This window comes from Sus scrofa, chromosome 2, assembly GCF_054392235.1.
Source record: "Sus scrofa isolate SSC_HxYL_T2T_F1_AM1 chromosome 2, Sscrofa_HxYL_maternal_Yorkshire_Landrace_v2.0, whole genome shotgun sequence".
NCBI classification, from domain to species: Eukaryota; Metazoa; Chordata; class Mammalia; order Artiodactyla; family Suidae; genus Sus; species Sus scrofa.
Window position 1 is genome coordinate 71661723 of NC_139384.1, and position 18575 is coordinate 71680297.

General features: G+C 41.5%; 1 protein-coding gene and 1 long non-coding RNA gene across 9 annotated transcripts in view; one reads left to right on the plus strand and one right to left on the minus strand.

The window, feature by feature from the left end:
* CCDC105 (coiled-coil domain containing 105) overlaps positions 1–18575 on the minus strand; it is a 34612-nt gene that overhangs the window by 13224 nt on the left and 2813 nt on the right. For 3 of the 8 annotated variants that reach the window (XM_085012585.1, XM_085012590.1, XM_085012591.1), the window contains exon 3: positions 7343–7454. The exons of 4 other annotated variants lie outside the window; for them this stretch is intronic. Coding sequence is in view for 1 of the 4 variants with exons in the window: in XM_003123455.5 (XP_003123503.2) it covers positions 1042–1599 (558 nt within the window). In the remaining 3 variants the exon portion in view is untranslated. Of the gene's footprint in view, positions 1–1041; positions 1736–7342; positions 7455–18575 lie in introns of those variants that run through there. One more of the 8 variants, XM_003123455.5, reaches the window with a different exon arrangement.
* LOC146405449 (uncharacterized) lies at positions 1227–16629 on the plus strand. The gene is made up of 2 exons (XR_014837493.1): positions 1227–1745; positions 14711–16629. It is a non-coding gene; the product is annotated as an uncharacterized LOC146405449 (long non-coding RNA).

Genomic DNA, 18575 nt, shown 5'->3' on the forward strand with positions numbered 1-18575 from the left:
TCCCTGGTGATAATGTTATCCTCTACTCCTGTCTCCTTAGCTAGAAGTGGAGGAGTCTTAGGAATTCCTGCTGTGGCACAGTGAGTGCATTAATGATCTGGCTTGTCTATGTGGTGTTGTCAGTTCGATCCCTGACCTGTTCCATTTGCAGCAAGTGCAGTAGAAAAAAAAAAAAAAAAAAAAAAAAAAAAAAAGGAAGCGAGGGGTCTTATCACAGGGATGTTGAGAGTTTGCCTTTTTGAGGTTTTATTCACTGTATCTGGGGGCTGGGACTAGGAATCCCACCATGTAGGTGGAGGCTTGTCTCTCTCCAGTGAGACTGGAGTGTTCTCTATTTTTGAGGTAGGGGCCTGGGGTTTTACTTAAAGGGGAGGATTTCACCAGGGCTGGGACTAGAGGTCTCACCACACCCCCCATTGGTGGCTTAACTCAGGTGCAGAGGCTGGAAGCCTGAGGATCTCAATTTTTAGGCAGGACCTGTTCCTTTCCCCTGCAGGTGAGGCCAGGGGTGGGGGTGGGAGGTTCAGTTATGGTTTTAAAAATAAACAATTTGAGGAGAGTTTCATCTGGGTTGGGACAAGGATCCCATTCTTCTCAGTAGGGGGCTTCAGGTGTGTTTTAACTGGAATTAGGGAATTGAGGGTCTCATGCCTGTGGGAGGGTCTCATCCTCTGTGCCTGGGGAGTGATTTCATGTCTGGGCTGGGAGGTGCGGATTTTACTTCTTGGGAAGAACTTCATCTAGTCTGACTCGAGGGTCCCGCATTCTTTCCCTGGCTGAAAGACTGGGATAAAATTTCCCTTCTGGGGCAAGGGGGGGGGGGTCTGAGGATCTCATCCCCTTGGGAGGATCTTAGCATATGTGCCTGGGGACCATGGCACCTTATCTTGGGGGTGTCTTCTTGTGCCGTTACTCAGTGGAGTTGGGGCCTGGGTCGGGGAGTGTTCTCTTTATGGGGTGAGTTTTGTCCAGGCTGAGCATCCGGGAGCTGGAGCAGAGGCCTCAGTCTTTGCGACTTGGCCGGGGCTGGGGTGGTCCCACCTTCTCAGACTTGGGCCGGTAGCCCCGCAGTTTGACGCTCTGCTGATTAATAAGCAGTCCCTTGCGCACTTCGCTGAGCCTGTGGTCGGTAGCCTCTCGCTGACGCTGCAGCAGCCGCATCTGCCCATTGATCTGCTGCTGCGCACGGCCGAGGCGGGCTGCGGTGAGGCGCGCCCCCCGAGCGTGCGCGTGCACCACCTCTGCCGTCTGTAGGGCTCGCGCGTCGCGGTGCATGGGCAGTGGTAGGCGGGCGTGCCAGGCAGGGGGCTTCATCTTGTTCTTCCACAAAGTAACGCCCTCGCCTGGCGGTGGCTGCTCCATGGTGCCACCACCTTTGAGCATTTCCACGCGGAAGCGCCAGGGCAGAATGTAGGCTGCCCGGCAGAGGTGGCGCGCCATGTGAGGGTCCTGCACGCTGTCCTTGGGTTGCCACATGGTCACTGCCTCCTGTCCGCAGCGATCGTTCAGCTGGTGTGCCTTCTGTATAATGGCTTTGGCAGCCTCGCGCCATGCTGGAGGGCCAACACGCACGTCCGGGCTATGCTCAACTGGGGGCATGGTCCCTGCTTAGTGTCCTGGCCTGGCCCAAGATTATCTAGAGGAGGAACAGCGACCCTACCCCAATGAACACGCAACTCCTTCCTGGCCTGAAGAGTGAGTGAAACAGAGCAGTCATCACCATGACGACAGTGGCAACAGTGCAGGTGAGTTCCAAAAGTGGGGGAGGGGAAAGGCCACAGGGAGGGATTGGATGGAGTCTGTGCTTTGAAACTAGGCAGAGGTAGCTTGGAATCCTGGCTCCTTAACAAAACCAGCCTTATCAAGCCCCCTCTCACTGTTGCTTCTTACCCTCCAGCAACACCAGCTTTCTTCCAGCTCTGAGGACATGTGAAACTCTTTCCCACCTCAAAGCTTTAGATTTGTTCTTCCTTCTGTATGGCATACTCCTTTCTATGTCCTTCCCATTGCTGGCTCCTTTTCAATCTTCAGAGCCCAGTTTAAAGATCACCATCCTCAAGGGGATCTTTCTTTAGCACCATTTCTAAGGCCCACTCTGTCTCACCACTCAGAATTTTCAGTGCAAATCACAGAAAAGGAAAAAGATGGCATCACAGTCAAAATCACAGTCCAAAATACAGATACACAGTGACTCTTGAGGACAACATGGCTACCCTTGCAGAACTCTCAACTGCCAGTAGGTTGTCCCTAGAAATGTCTCCGATACTGTGGCCAGCAACTGAATTAGTTCTCTATAGTACCTGCTTTTTTGCCTCCTTAGTTCCCAGGGTCCAAGGTGGCTGTGTTTAATTGCCTGAACCTGTATTACATGGCATGCCTGGGCTGCAAGGGAAGCTAGGAAGGTGAGTCTTGTCTGAACTTCCTGTTTCTATGGCAGGAGAAAATCTTTGTTTCCTGCCAACATATGATGTAGAATTCCTTCAACATAGGAAGTAGGTCAGATTCTGGAAGAAAAAGAGACAATTTCTCTCAATTCCTCCCCATAATTCTCCATCACATGACCCTGTTTATTTCCTTCTAGTGGTGGTATCTTTACAAGGTCCGTTGCTAGGCACTTCAAACTCAGCAGGCCCCAAACCACACTTTTGATTAATCTCCCTGATTTTTTTACCCTATGATAATGTTCCTTGACTTGATAGTTGGCCCACATTCATCTTAGTTGCTCATGTTAGAAACTTAGGAAACAATTTTTTCATGTCCACATCCAATCCAGTAACAAAATTTGCTTGTCCTACCTTCAAAACTTATCCCTAATGTAATCATTTTTTTCCCTCCATTGCTACTGGCAGCATTCTTTTTTTAAGTTTTGTTGAAGTATAGTTGATTTACAAGGTTGTGATAATTTCTGCTGTACAACAAAGTGACTCAGCCATACATATATGCATTTCCATTCTCTTTCAGATTCTTTTCCCACACAGATTATCATGGAATACTTGGTAGAATTCTCTGTGCTATACAGCAGGTCCTTGTAGGCCAATCATTCCACATACCTCAGTGTGCATATGCCAATCCCAACTCCCCAGTCCATCCCTCCCTCCCCCTCACCTGTCTCCTTTGGTAACCATAAGTTTTTCAGTCTGTGAGTCTATTTCTGTTCTGCAAATAAGTTCATTTGTATTCTTTCTTTTATATTCCACAGGTAGGTGATATTATATGATGTTTGTCTTTCACTTTCTAAGTTCACTTAGTATGATAGTTTCTAGGTCCATCCATGTTGCTGCAAATGGCATTCTTTCATTCTTTTTACGGCTGAGTAATATTCCATCGTAGGTATGTACCACATCTTCTTTATCCAGTCCTCTGTTTTTTTTTTTTTTTTTTTTTCCAGTCTTTTTTTGTCTTTTAGGGCTGCACTGGTGGCATAGGGAGGTTGCCATGCTAGGAGTCAAATTGGAGCTATAGTCACTGGCCTATGCCACAGTCACAGCAATGCAGGATCTGAGTCGTGTCTGTGACCTACCCCACAGCTCATGACAATGTCAGATCCTTAATCCACTGAGCAAGGCCAGGGATCGAACCCATGTCATCATGGATGCTAGTCGGGTTTGTTAACCATTGAGCCACGACAGGAACTCCTCCATTCCTCTGTTGATGGACATTTAGGTCCAGCAGAATTCTTCTCATTCATACCATCATTTCTCATTCACAGATCTCCCCTTGCCTCCCCAAATTCATTCTCCCTAACACAGCCAGCACTGTGTTCTAAACTAAACATTGTCTCACTTAAAAACCCTTCAGTGAAACTAATTGTACCTAGAATAAAATATGAGCTCTTTTCTTGCAAGGCTCTGAATGATTTGGGTTTTCTCACTTCCCCAAATTAACTCACCTTCGATCCCACCCCCTTAGGCCCACTCAGTGCTCTAGCCTCCTTGGCCATCTTTATGTTCTCCTAACATGTCATGCTAGGTCCTACCTCAGGGCCTTTGCACTTACTGTTATCTTTTTTTGGTTGGATCTCTTTTCCTCAAGATATTTGCCTGGCTGGGCTCTTGGCGTCCTTTGGGGACAGGGGGATCTCACCTCTTAGGTTTTCCTTGACTACTCAAAAGGAGCTCTCTTAGCCTTATAGTTTCTTTATATAGTATCTTCATGACACTCACTACTGTTTGAAAGTATCTTATCCATTCATTTGCTTACTTAAAATTTTTGATTTTCCCACCTATCCTAGAAGAATCTAAGAGACTTGAGAGGAGGAACCTTGCTCTCAAGTGCCTAGCATGGCTCTGGGCACATAATAGGTCCTCAATATACATGTGATGAAGGAATGGAAGGCCTCAATAACATACTGTGATAATTTTATGTTTCTTTTTTTAGATGAATAGTAAAGAAATTTATTATAATCTAAATATAAGTAAAATTAAGCATTTAATTAGTTTATTTTTGGCTGCATCCACAGCATATGGAACTTCCTAGATCAGGGATTGAATCTGAGCTGCAGCTGCGACTATGCCACAGCTGTGGCAATGCTGGATCCTTAACCTGTTGTGCTAAGTGGGAACTCCTAAAATTAACCATTTCAAAATGCATAATTCAGAGACATTTAGTACACTTATGATGTGCAATCAACACATTTATCTAGTTCTAAAACATTTTTTCACCCCAAAATAAAACCCTGTTTCCATTAATAGTCACTCCCCCTTAACAGTCACTTTCCATTCCCCTCTCCCCTCAGCCCCAGCAGTTGCTAATCTACTCTCTGTCTCTATGGACTTGCCAGTTTTGTATATTTCATTTAAACTAATCAGATACTATGTGACCTTCTGTGTCTGGCTTCTTTCCTTAGCATAATGTTTTTGAGGTTCATCCATGCTGTAACATGTATCAGTACTTCAGTTTTTTATGGCTTATTCCATTATATTTATATATCGCAACTTTGTTTTCCCATTGATTGATTGATGGATATTTTATGTAATTTTTGCTTGTCTTCTTTGTCTACCTTCCCCTTCATGAGGGCAGTGACTTCGTCTGTTTTATATATCATGTATCCTAGCACATAGCACAGATTGTGGCCCATAGTATTTTTTTCATAATAAAATTATTTACTTCACTAACAAAGAAGTTGCAGGAATAGTAACTACACTTACTCCATTCTTATGATTTAGAACATGAAACATTTTCAAGTTGTACTGAAGACTTTAAAATCTCAATATGTGAGGGATGTAGGTGATTATATTTCAGATGAATTTCTTTTTCTTTTTCCTTTTCTTTTTTGTCTTTTTGCCTTTTCTAGGGCTGCTTCTGCGGCATGTGGAGATTCCCAGGCTAGGGGTCAAATCGGAGCTGTAGCCACAAGCCTACGCCAGAGACACAGAAACGTGGGATCCGAGCTGCATCTGCAACCTACACCACAGCTCACGGCAACGCCAGATCCTTAACTCAATGCGCAAGGCCAGGGATTGAACCCGCAACCTCATGGTTCCTAGTTGGATTCATTAACCACTGCGCCATGACGGAAACTCCATAGATGAATTTCTAAAAAATTTTCTCTTCCTAAAAGATAATTTTTAAACCTGTTTATATCGTTAGGTTAATTAACCCACATGAAAGTGCTGATATTTGACATTTTATGACCCATAAAACATCACTCTCCTATGATTCAACCTAACCTATTTATAACAATTTATTACTATTATTTATACCAGGCATGAGCCTGGTATTCAGTAAACATTTATTTAATGAATACCATGAAGAAGGAATGAGTAAGTACTTTCTCATTGAGTGAATAAGAAATGGAAAGAAGAAGAAGGAATGAATTAACCTAGCTTTGCAAAACCAAAGGATCGCTTAGTTATGGGGAACAATAAGATGGAAAACTGAAGGATCCAAATCAGCAGCTATGCTGATGACTAACCAGGAAGAAATGAGGGCAGGTAACCTTTGGTAATGTAGGCTTGTTTCAAGGATTCTCAGGAATGCTGGCTTAGTACAGACGTTAGCTCCTGTGTCCAATGGTATCTGACTCAAGAGATCTTCACTAGAGTCAGGATAGTATCATAGTCAAGATTCTGGAGCCAGATGACTTAGGTTCAAATTATGATTCTGGTATTTGTCATCTGTGTGATCTCGGTCAAGTTGCTTGATTTCTCTGTGCCTCCATTTCCTCATCTGTCAAATAGGATAGTGGGATTGTGGCATGGATTAAGTGAGTTAATATGATTGAAATGCTTAGCACGATGACTGGCACACTGTGCTATTTTTTAGGGCCTCACTGTGGCATATGGAAGTTCCAAGGCTAGGGGTTGAATCAGAGCTGTGGCTGGTGGCCTACACCACAGCCACAGGAATGCACTATCCAAGCCACATCTGCAACCTACACCATAGCTCACGGCAATGCTGAATCCTTAACCCACTGAGCTAGGGATTGAACCTGCATCCTCATGGAGACTAGTCAGGTTCGTAACCCACTGAGAAACAACAGGAACTCCCACAAAGTAATTTTTATGAAAGTGCTTAATTTTCATTTTTTTTTAATTGAATGAATAGATGAATGAGCTAGTCTAATACCAGGAGATGCAGAGAGGGCTCCACAAAGAACCAGGGAGACAGTTCATTTGGGATAACATTGTGGGATAACCATCCAACTTCGTGTTCATTTAATGCTTCCATTTTCCTAACCGGAGGATTTCACTGGATTGGTTTGCTGACTGGCATGTAGAGCACATCTATTGGGCAGTGTTTGTGCTGAGCTACCTGAGGAACACTTGAGGAAGCTTTCTGTGTCAGACCTACATCTGGAGGATTTTGGCTTTGACTTGGGTCTTGGGTGAAAGTCATTAGGACTATGGTTGGGGGTTTGTTCATCCCATTTTGGCTTTTAATTGGTCAACCTTTTTCTTGCCAATATACTCCTAATGTCTATTACATTTTCTGAGCTTTGAAATTGATGCCTACTGCTGCCATTGCTCAGTCTTCCAACTTGTCATTTTCATTTTCCGACATTTCCAACATTCCAAATTTGACTGTATCAACTTCTAAAACTCACCTCCAGTTCCTGGCTTTGATGGCCCATTTTGGACACTTTTCTCTATCCTGCCACATATGCCTGTGTTTAGGAAGAGGTGAAACATTTGTTCTGTTTTCAAAGCTTGTAGGTCAGAGCCTGGGTTGGTAGGTGCTAGAGACCGAATGTGTCCTTCCAAAGTTCATATGTTAAATCCTAATGGCCAATGTGATCGTATTTAGAGGTGGGGATCTCTGGGAGAGGATTAGGTCATGAAGGTGGAACCCTCAAGAATGGGAATAGTGCCCTTTTAAAAGAGACCCCAGAGAGCTCCCTCACCTTTTCTGCTGTGTGAGGTCACAGCAAGAAGATGGCTGTCTATTAATCAGGAAGTTTTCACCAGACACAAAATCTGCCACCGCCTTGACCTTGGACTTCCCATCCTCCAGACCTGTGAAGAATAAACTTCTATTGTTTATAAGTCACCAGTCTAAGGTATTTTCTCATAGTAGCATGGACTCACTAGATAGCATGTGCCTCGGAGGAACATAGCAGGGCTGGGGTGGGCTTTCAGTCTCCAAGAGATTCAACTATGTGTGGCTGAACAGAAATGATGAAGTTTGACAATAAATGCTGGAGAGGGTGTGGAGAAAAGGGAACCCTCCTTCACTGTTGGTGGGAATGTAAATTGTTGCAACCACTGTGGAGCACAGTATGGAGGTTCCCTAAAAAAAAAAAAAAAAAACTAAATATGGAACTACCATATGATTCAGTAATCCCACTCTTGGGCATCTATCTGGAGAAAACCATCATTTGAAAAGATCCAGCGCACCCCAATGTTCACTGCAACACTATTTACAATAGCCAATACATGCAAGGAAACTAAATGTCAATTGAAAGAGAAATGGAAAAGAAGATGTGGTACATATACACAATGGGATATTCCTCAGCCATAAAAAATGAAATAATGCCATTTACAGCAACATGGATGGACCTAGAAATTATCATACTAAGTGAAGTAAGTCAGAGAAAGACAAATATCATTTGAGATAATTAATATGTGGAATCTTATAAAAATGATACAAAAGAACTTATAAAGCAGAAACAGACTCAAAGATTTCAAAACCAAAATTATGGTTACCAAAGGGGAGATGTTGGGAGAGGGATTAATTGGGAAGTTGGGATTGGCATATACCTACTAGTATATATAAAATAGACAGGTAAAAAGGACCTTCTGTATAGCACAAGGAAATCTTAATACTGTGAATAATCTATAAGGGAATGGCTATATGTACATATATAAAACTGATTTACTTTGCTGTACACCTGAAGCTAACACAACATTGTAAGTCAAATATACTACAATAAAAGTAAAAAAGGGAAATTATGAAGTTTGAAAAATGCTACAGAAACTTATATACATGAAATTTATATATATGAGCTGATGGCTGGGAAAATGTTTCACTACTTTTCAAGCCCAAATGCCTTCTCAAGCTAACAGATAAACTTGTTTTCATGATATGAAAGTAATGTATGGGCATTGTGTAAAACACAGAAAAAAATAATGAAGAGAACATAAATCATCTGTAATTTTATCATTCTGAAATATATATTCTGAACATGTTTTGACTTCATTTCAGCTATTTCCCTATCATCCTCCCATATATATATAGTTATAGTTGTACACATCTCCCTCCTCCCAACATACTAAAGCTCAAATATTTGAACTCAGTGGGGAATAGCATTTGTGAGATTAGCTCTCTGACTTTTATAGTGAAGGATACTTAACAGAAATTCTTTTTTGTAGCCATCTTTCGTAGGATCACCTGTTCTATATAATGGGAGTCCTACGAAGTGGGGAGAAAAATTGTGCCTTTGCATTAAGGGTGAAATTGCATAATGAAGGAAGAAGGAAAAGCTTCTAAAACTTTTGCCTTTTCTTTCCTTTTTTCCTTTGGTATTACATGGAGATGCCCTTCACTCTGAAATCTTGGCAGGTAATTATCAGAGACCCCTTTTTAGGTTCCCCGATGTCTTCCCTTCTGGGGCACCAGCTTCTACTTTTAGTAGGTGCCCCCTTTCTCTTGGAGATAATCACATCAATTGGTCTCTTGCTCCAGGGGGATATGACCTAGAATCAGTTTTGTCTTTGAGAAATGAGGTCACTTTCCTGGGGGAGGTGTCAGGAGACTATGGGAAGCCCCAGGCTGGGAGAAAAGGTTCTTCCTGGTTTTTCCCAGTCACCTCCTGCAAAGGTGGTGACCGTGCTGGTCAGTGAGGGACATAAAGACTGGTCCACATGACTCTAGCCCCCATCTGTCTTCAGGCAAAGGTAGTCAATATCCTCCTGCAATTGAAAAATTCCTAGCTTCTTTTCCATCCCATTCAACTTGACCTCTAAGTGGTATTTGAAGTTGTCAGCTACCTGAAACTTGAATCTCCTCCCCTATATTCTTTCACATTCTTCCCTTTGTCTTTAGTCTTGGTCATTCACTGGCTGGTTGTCTCCCATCCACCCTCAAATACAGAATTCTTTAGGTGAGTTAGGTGGTCTTTTTTTTCTTTCATTTTTAAAAGTTTTATTGAAGTCTAATTGATTACCATGTTGTGATAAATTCTGCTGTACCACAAAGTGATTCAGTTATGCATGTACACCCAATGATTCTCTTTCAGATTCTTTTCCCACATAGATTATTACAGAATATTGGGTAGAGTTCTCTGTGCTAAATGGCAGATCCCCACTGGCCAATCATACCATATACCTCAGTGTACATATGCCAATCCTAAATCCTCAGTCCATTCTCCCCGCCCCCAGCCTGTCCCCTTTGGTAACCATAAGTTTGTTTTCAAAGTCTGTGAGTTTGTTTCTATTCTGCAAATAAGTTCATTTGTATCTTTTTTTTTTAAAGATTCCACATATAAGTGATGTCATATAATATTTGTCTTTCACTATCTAACTTCACTTGGTATATTTTCTAGGTCCACCATGTTGCTGCAAATGGCATTATTTCATTCTTTTTTATGGCTGAGTAATAGTCCATTGTGTATAGGTACCACATCTTCTTTATCCATTCCTCTGTTGATGGACATTTAGGTTGCTTCCATGTTTTGGCTACTGTGACTAGTGCTGCTCCTGGTACCTCTAATATGACCTTATTTGGAAATAGGGTCTTTGCAGGATTAATTACTTAACATGAGGTTATACTGGAATAAGGTGGGGCCTTAACTGAATGACTAATGCTCTTACAAGAAGGCTATTTGAAGGGAGAGTGACACAGACAGGGAAGAAGTCCATGTGGACAAAGAGGCATGGATTGGAGTGATGCCTACAAGTCTAGGAATGCCACTAGAATCTAGGAGGGGCCAGGAAGTCTCCTCCCCAAGAGCCTTTGGAGGGAGTGTGATCGTGTCCATATTTTGATTTTAGACTTCTGGACTCTAGGATTGTGAGAGAATAAACTTCTATTCTTTTAAGTCATCTTGTTTGTGCTAATTTATTCTGATAGCTTAGGAAACTAATATAGTAGTATTTGTCTCTTTAGTCTGGGGTGCCATGCCTACTTCTGGCCTGTTTCCATTTGACATTTGCTATCACCTGTGCATACTGACAGCACCTCTTCAATGCTCAAAATGCAAAACCAGGGATTTCCTGTTGTGGCTCAGCAGGTTAAGAACCCAACATAGTCTCTGTGACGATGTGGATTTGATCCCTGGCTTCATTCAGTGGGTTAAGGATCTGGTGTTGCCCCAAGATGTGGTTTAGGTCACAGATGTGGCTTGGGTCTGGTGTTGCTGTGGCTGTGGCAAAGGCCTGCAGCTGCAGCAGCGATTTGACCCCTGGCAGGGGAATTTCCATATGCTACAAGTGTGGCTATAAAAAAGAAAAAAAAAATCTGAATCAGAGAGAAGAAGCCATTTCTTCACTTGGCTGTCTGAACTCATCTTCTAATTTCTAGGTTTTCCACCTTCATCCTAACCGTTCTCTCATCTCCTGCTGATGCCTCCTTTAAACCAAACTCACCAGATGCCCTGATGCAGGAAGCTCATTGACATGGTTCACACAGATTTGCATCCTGGGGTGCAGAGCTGGTTGGAGGTAGATGGAGAGGAGGAGTGGGGTCTACCAGAAAAATCTGTCTTTCCCAATGGGTGGACTGATTGGTTGATCAAGTTATTGGACAGATATTGACTGAGCACCTGTTTTGTGTCAAGCACTGGGCTAAGAACCAGGAGAAGAGAATGATAAGACAAAGCTCTTTCCCACTAGGTGGAGGAGACAAAAAATGAAAAAACTCAAATAAGCCTCAAGGTCATGCCAGATAAAAGTACTTGCTTAAGTTGCCATGACAAGTCATAGTAATCACTATAGTCATAGGCAGGACAACAAACTGCCAAAATGACATGAATATTATTATTTTTAATTGCAGTAAAATGTACACAGCATAACAGTTAACATCCCTACCATCTTAAGTGTACAGTCCAGTGGCATGAAGTATATTCACATGGTTGCATAGCCATTGCTACCATCCATCTCCAGAAATTGTTCATCTTTTCAAACTGCAACTCTGTTCCCATTAAACACACACACTTTAAAATTCTCCACCCCCACTCTTCCCCAAGCCCCCTGGCACCCACCATGCTACTGTCTCTACGAATCTGACTGCTCTGGGGACCTCATATAAGTAGTAAAACATTTGTCCTTTTGTTTCTGGCTTATTCACTGAGCATAATGTCCTCAAGGTTCCACTGTAACATGTAGGCATGATTCTAATTTTGACTAGGAAAAATATCCCCACTTGGAAAGTAATCCACCAAAATTTTAATAGTTCTTATGAATAGGATTTGGATGACTTTTTTGAATCATTCTACACTTTCTGCATTTTCCAAATTTTCTGCAATGGATATTCATTACCTTGGTCATACAAAAGTCTAATTTTTTTAACTCAATGAATTTTATTACATTTATACAAAAGTCTAAAATTAGTGCCCCTTTGTTTATCTCCCTCTCTTTCCTGTGAGCAATGCTACTAGAGTTCCCCAGCTCCTGAAAGTACCACTGAATACACTTCTATTGCTACAATCTACCCCTCATCGCTTGCTTATTCTTCTACTGTCTCTTCTTAATACCCGTCTATTCAGGAAGTCTGAGCAGGAAGCAGACATACACTCAAGGGAAGCTGAGGAGAGTTTGGTGAAGGTGTGTTAGGAGGGTAAGAAAACCACATAGGATGGCATGGTAACTTGAAGTTAGCAGCACCTGGGAGCAGTTGTCCATCCTTAGAGGAACATTCTGGAGAGGGAGAAGGCAGAAGCAGAGAGAGAAGAGGGGGAAGTTACTACTAGAATCTGGAGAGGACCACCTGCTAGTACCTGTGATCTAAAGTCTAGGGGCACAGACATCTTCAGTGAGCATGTAGGGAGGGACCTGAAGGAGAAAGTACCCTGGCCTCACTCTCCTTTATCCCTCTGTCCTCCTGAAAGCGTCTTTCATTGCTAGAACCCAACCAGAAGCCAGAGATCAAAGGGACCAAGCTGGTACAATCCATGGGGGTTCTAGAACACAGAACAAGAGGAGGATGAAGAGTATCTCAGGAGATGATATGGGAGTTCTCCTGTGCCATGTCTCATTGAAATAGACCTCTGACAGACTTGGGGTTGCCAGGGGGGGCAGGGGGAGAAAGCGGGATGGACTGGGAATTTGGGGTTGGTAGATGCAAACTATTACATTTAAAATGGATAAGCAATGGGGTCCTATTGTACAGCACAGGCCACTTTGTCCAATCTCTTAGGTTAGAACATAAGGAAGATAGTATGAAAAAAGAATGTGCGTATATGTGTGACTGGGTAATTTTGCTGTAAGCAGAAACTGAAGGAACATTGTAAATCAACTACACCTTAATAAAAAAAAAGAAGAGGGAGAGAGTAAAGCTCTGAGCACAGAGGTGGAATTCCTCATTCAGTACAGTGCTGGACACAAAACAGATGTTCGTCAAAATTGAATCAGTACTCATGAACTAGAAGGAGACTGGTTTTTTAAAATTGTATAACACAGGTAAGGATTACCATTGTAACCATTTTTTTCCCAGCCTTATTGAGATAAACTGATATGGAAGACTGTGTAAATTTAAGGTGTACAGTGTCTTGATTTGATACATTTTTATGTTGCAAAATGATTACCATCCTAGCCATTGTAACCATTATAAAGTCATAAGTCAGGGGTGTTTAGTATGTTCATGATGTTGTGCAGACATCACCACTCTCCTGCTCCAGAACTTTTTCATCACCCCAAATGGAAGCCCCGAACCTGTGAAGCAGGCCATCACCATCCCCTCCTACCGCTAGCTCCTGGTAAACAGTAATCTGCTTTCTGTCTCTATGGATTTACCTATTCTGAATATCTCATATAAATATAAATACAGACTCAATTTTGGAGGTGGGTAACTTCTCTCTTCATCTCTTTCTTTTCTCCCCTGAAATTCTGCCTGTGGTTTCAGACACTTCACTTGCCTATCAGGCCACTCCGGTAATGAGGGTTGGGTGGGAATAAGAGGGCCTGGCCTTCCTCTTCCCCCTCCTCCGTTCCCTCTGGGGTCCCAGGAATGATGGGGAAGCTGTCAGCCAATAATGAGACCTCCCCTTCTCCCTTAATGACTCTGGAGGCTGCGGGGATGCCGCAGGCTAGCTCTGTCCTAATTAATTATAGGGAGTGCTTCCCACAGAGGAATTAGCCTCAATTCCTCCTCCATCTCAGGTTCCTCTTGGCTCAGCCCCTGCTCAAGCCCCACCCCACAGCTGGTGCAGGTGTGTGGGGCAGTCTAGGGATGCTCTGTCTGGGGTGGCCTGCCCGCTTAATGCTAGGGCCAGAGCTGAAGCTTCTGGTCAGAGTGGGCCTTGGGCTGGCCTCAAACACTGTTTGCACCATTTATTAACAATGCGGGCTGTGAATTAACTTCTTTGAGCATCTATAAAAGGGAGCCAGTAGCCTTTCCCTTACTGAAAGAATGAGAGAAGGACTCACAGGGCCTGGGCAAGGGTGAGGAGAATAAGGCACTTGCCTGGGCTGCAATATGTTAGGGAGAGCCAAAAAACCTCTGTAATTAAGAAGAAATAATATTGGAATCTTATTATTGGAATATTAATTTTGAGAAGTGATAGATATGTTTATGGCCTTGATGGTGGTGATGGTTTCATGGGTATGTGATTATTCCCAAACTCATAAAGTTTGTATACATTAAATACATCCAGATTTTGACGTGCCCATATACCCCAATAAAATGGTTAAAAAAGAAATGAATAGGGCAGAGAGACACATAGTGAGTCTGTGTGTATCTGTAATTTTGAAATATGAAGTCAAATTTTTTTTTCTTTATAAATTATCCTTTGGGGATATAGTTATCTTTTCTCCATTCAGAGGTAACAAAGATGTTCTCCTATAAAAAAATAAATAACATCCTATTGTTAATAATTTAAAACCACACAAAATTAAGGCAAAAATCCACAATAAGCAAAATATCAAAATGTTAAAGGCAGAGTCAGTAAGAGTGTCAAGATGAGCCATATGGAAGCCTGGAGTACAAGGAAAAATCAGGAATCCTGATCCTGTCTTTGTATGAAATATTGATATTTTGTTTTTCATGGATTTTTGGGATTAATTTTCAGTTTTTAAAGTATTGCATTGAAACATTATTATTATTTTTTCTTTTTCAGCCACCTCCATGGCATAAGAAAATTCCAGGGCCAGGAATCAAACCTGAGCTGGAGCCGTAACCTACGCCACAGCTGCGGCAATGCCACCGGATCCTTAACCCATTCTGCCACAACAGGAACGCCTACATTGAAATATTATTTATCTTAAACACAGAGTTTCTTTGGGCACTCCTTTACTTTTCTTAAATTGAAATGAAATTCACACAACATAAAATTGACTATTTCAAAGAGTATAGTTCAGTGGCATTTGATACATTCACAATATTATCTCTATCTAGTTTCAGAACATTTTTATCATCTCTAAAGGAGATCTAGTAGCCACTGGCAACCAGACTCCATTCCTCTCCCTGGTCTAGCCCCACATAACCACTAATCTGGCTTCCGTCTCTATGGATTTACCTGTTCTGGACATTTCATACAAATAGATACATACCAAACAGTATGTACTTCTGTGTCTGTGTCTAAGTTTTATCACCAAGCTTAGTGCTTTAGAGGTTTATCTACATTATAACATGCATCAGTGCTGCCCGATACATTTTGCACCATAGTGAATGCTTCACTTGCTCCAACCTTGTCCAAGCCCTGAAGAACCATAGCGGCTAATTTTTACTGAGCCCTTAAAGAATGCTTCATTAAAAAAAAATGTGACATAGTTGACATATAACATTGTGTAAGATTATGGTGTACAAAGTGTTGATTTTATGCATTTACATATTGCAATATGATTAACACCAGAGCATTAGTTAACACCTCTATCACATCACCTAATTATCATTTCTTTTTTTGTGGTGAGAACATTCAAGATCTAGTCTCTTAGCAACTTTCAAGTTTATAACATAGAATGGTTGACGGTAATCACTACGCAAAGCATAAAATCTCCAGATACTTATTCATCTTTTAGTTCATTTAACCCTCACTACAATTCTATGGGGGTAGTTCCTACAAATGCAAAGACTCCGAGCATTCTCATTTTACACATAGGAAAACTGAAACTTGGAGAAGTAAAGCAACTTGTCATAAGCCTATGAGCTAACTAATGGGAGAATGGAAGGAATCCAAACTCAGGTAGTCTGATTCCAGGGTCTGACCCTTAATAATGTGTAGGTAGAGTGCCTGGGCAGTACCTGGCATAGAAGGAGCTCTTGGTACATGCAGAATAGCTCAGGCCATATGGATCCAAAAAGAGTAGGCTCTGCCTGAGCCCAGACGAGGCTCCCTGATTCACTTCCCAAAGGCTTCCTAGTTGGGGATAGGTAGATTTTGAAAAGCTTGTGAAACATGTTGCTGGGAGATGCATGTGCTGCCCTCCTTGCTGTGTGTGGCAAGTCCTGCTCAGAGCCTTTGCATTTGCCCTTTCCTCTGCTTGGATTGTTCTTCCTCCAGATATCCTCATGGTTTGCTCCCTCATCCACCCTGGGTCTTTGCACATATATCACCTTCACATCTAGAGGTGTGAAACATCAATAAGAATGTTACTCCTTCCCTACCCTTCATACTTTCTTTTCCTGATTATTTTTTTCCACAGGGCTTATCACTATCTGACAACAGTTTGCACACTGTAGTCTCAGAGAACCCTAAGATGTGGTTCTCTGAGATTTCAGGGGGTCTACATGGTGAAAACTATTTTCATATTAATACTAGGATATTATTTGCTTTTTTCACTGTGTTGATCTGTGCTCTGATGGTACCAAGGCAATGTACCAGGGCAATGTATCAGGAAATATCTTAACATCAATCAGGGCAGCAACAAGAACCTGTACTAGGAATTGTTATATTCTTTGCTGCCACACACTAATGGCTAAAAAAAAAAAAAAAAAAAAAAAAAAAAAAAAAAAAAAAAAAAAAAGCCAACAAAAGCCAGTTTTACTTATTATGCCCTTGATGAAGCAATAAAAATTATTCCTTTGATTAAATCACAACTCTTGAGTGCATGTTTTAATTATTTTCTTTTTTTCTTTTGCTTTTTAGGGCTGCACCCACGGCATATGGAGGTTCCCAGGCTAGGGGTTTAATCGGAGCTACAGCTGCCGGCCTGTGTCACAGCCACAGCAACGTCTGATCCGAGCCATGTCTGCAACCTACACCACAGCTCACCGCAATGCCGGATCCTTAACCCACTGAGCAAAGCCAGGGATCAAACCCGAAACCTCATGGTTCCTAGTCAGATTCATTTCCACCACACCACAATGGGAATTCCAATTATTTTCTGGTTTTAATTTGAGTGTTTTTTTTTTTTTTTTGAGACAATTTTTTAGAGCAGTTTGGGTTGACAGCAAAATTAAGCAGAAGGTAGAGAGATTTCTCATACACATCTTGCCCCTACTCATGCACAGCCTTTCCAGCTATGAACATCCCCACCAAAGTGATGTTTTTGTTACAACTGATGAACCTATAGGTTTACCAGTAGGTTCTAAGGGTTTGGAAAAATGTATAATGGCATCCATCCATCATTATCATATCATACAGAATACACTGCCCTAGAACACATTTGTGCTCCACTCTTCATCTCTCCCTTTCCCCTAATCCTTGCCAACCACTGATGTTTTTACTGCCTGTAGTTTTGCCTTCTCCACAGTGTCATATGATTGGAATCTTATAGTATGCAGCTTTTTCAAATTGGCTTCTTTCACTTAGAAATATATACTTGAGTCCTCCATATCATTTCATGTCGATATCTCATTTCTTTTCAGCATTGAATAACATTCCGTTAGAAACTGGCATAACATTGTAAATCAACTATACATTAATAAAAAAAAATTCCATTGTCTGGATGTTCCATAGTTTATTTATCCATTAGCTTGCTGAAGGACATCTTGGTTGCTTCCAAGTTTTGTCAATTATGAATAAAGCTGCTATAAACATCTGTGTGTAGATTATGTGTGGACCTAAGTTTTCAAGTCCTTTGGGCAAAGAGCATGGAGTGCAATTACTGGACCATATAGTGAAAGGATGTTTAACTTTGTAAGAAACTGCCAAACTGTCTTCCAAAGTGGCTGTACCAGTTTATATCTTTTTAATATCCAATATGATAAAATGGGAAGTATGCATAAAGCATTACTGTTGCAGGTTGAAGTACTGGGGTAGCTGTCTCCAGGAAAAAACACTTATGTGATTATTTGAATTGCAAACTGAACAAGCCACTTTTTTCATGGAAAGTTATTTTCAGACAGACGAGCTTCAGTTATTCCACCATGAGTATTTGGCAGGCATTTTCAAAAAAATGAAAGAAATGGGCTTGCCACCTTCAAGGAAAACAGCTGATGGTATTTGTTGTTAATGATAAATTTTGGACATGTAAGTGAAAACTAGAACTTTGAAAAACTATTTTTATTTATTTATTTATTTATTTATTTATTTATTATTTAACTTTATTGGAGTATAGTTGACTTACAATGTTGTATTAGTTTCAACATATGTGAATCTAATAAAAATGATACAAAAGAACTTATTTATAAAACAGAAACAAACTCAGATTTCAAAACCAATCTTACGGTTACCACAGGTGAAATCATGGGTGGGGGGAGGAAAGAATTGGGGAGGGTGGGAATAACATATACACACTACTGTATAAAATAGGTGATTAACGAGAACCTACTGCACAGCACAGGAGAATCTACTCAATGGCTTGTAATAAGCTATATGGGAAAATAATGGATATATTTATAAATATGACTGAAAAATTTGTATTTATCACTGTGATCTTCAGAGCTTGCCAACACTTACAGACCTTTCTTTCTTTCTTCTTCTTCTTTTTTAATGGCTGCATCTTTGGAATATGGAAGTTCCCAGGCCAGGGGTCCAATCAGAATTGCAGCTGAGGCCTATGCCTTGGCAACACCTGATTGGAGCCACATCTGCTAACCAT